This window comes from Bison bison, unplaced genomic scaffold (assembly GCF_000754665.1).
Source record: "Bison bison bison isolate TAMUID 2011002044 unplaced genomic scaffold, Bison_UMD1.0 scf7180017846750, whole genome shotgun sequence".
In the NCBI taxonomy this organism is placed as follows: domain Eukaryota; kingdom Metazoa; phylum Chordata; class Mammalia; order Artiodactyla; family Bovidae; genus Bison; species Bison bison.
In genome coordinates this window covers 1-385 of record NW_011477323.1, presented here as the reverse complement: position 1 = coordinate 385, position 385 = coordinate 1, and the positions used below count along the sequence as shown (strand labels likewise).

Here is a 385-nt window from a genome sequence, read left to right as displayed (position 1 = left end):
TTCTCTTGCAGATAGAGAGTGAGTCTGTGGAAGTATTTCCTCACAGCCAGGCTGGAGTCCTCCTTGAGCAGGGGAGCCCCTCGCAGCCCCTCCTCCTGCCTCAGACAGGCTTGCAGGTCAGTGAGCTGCTGATCCAGTGCAGCGTGGAGCTTGTCCAGGAGGCTCTGGTCCCACGTGGTGGCCGAGCCCTCTGTGCTGAAGAGCTGGAAGGTGTGCTGGGTCACCTCGTGGAGCACAGAGATGGCCTGAGCCTTCTGCAACTGGCTGCCATGCAGCACCTCCTGGGGGAATGAGAAGTCATTTCTGTCCTGCAGGCAGGAGGAAGGGGAGACCCTCCTCAGTTGTCGCAGGAGCGTCAGGACCCTCCTGTTGGCCAGGCTGTGGG

General features: G+C 61.0%; 1 protein-coding gene across 1 annotated transcript; it reads right to left on the bottom strand.

The window, feature by feature from the left end:
- Positions 1-8: 8 nt before the first annotated feature.
- On the bottom strand, positions 9-380 carry LOC104989082 (interferon alpha-B-like; the record flags this gene model as incomplete). Its single annotated transcript, XM_010840644.1, has 1 exon — positions 9-380. A coding segment is annotated over one exon (372 nt), but the record flags the coding sequence as incomplete, so codon positions are not given.
- Positions 381-385: the final 5 nt, after the last annotated feature.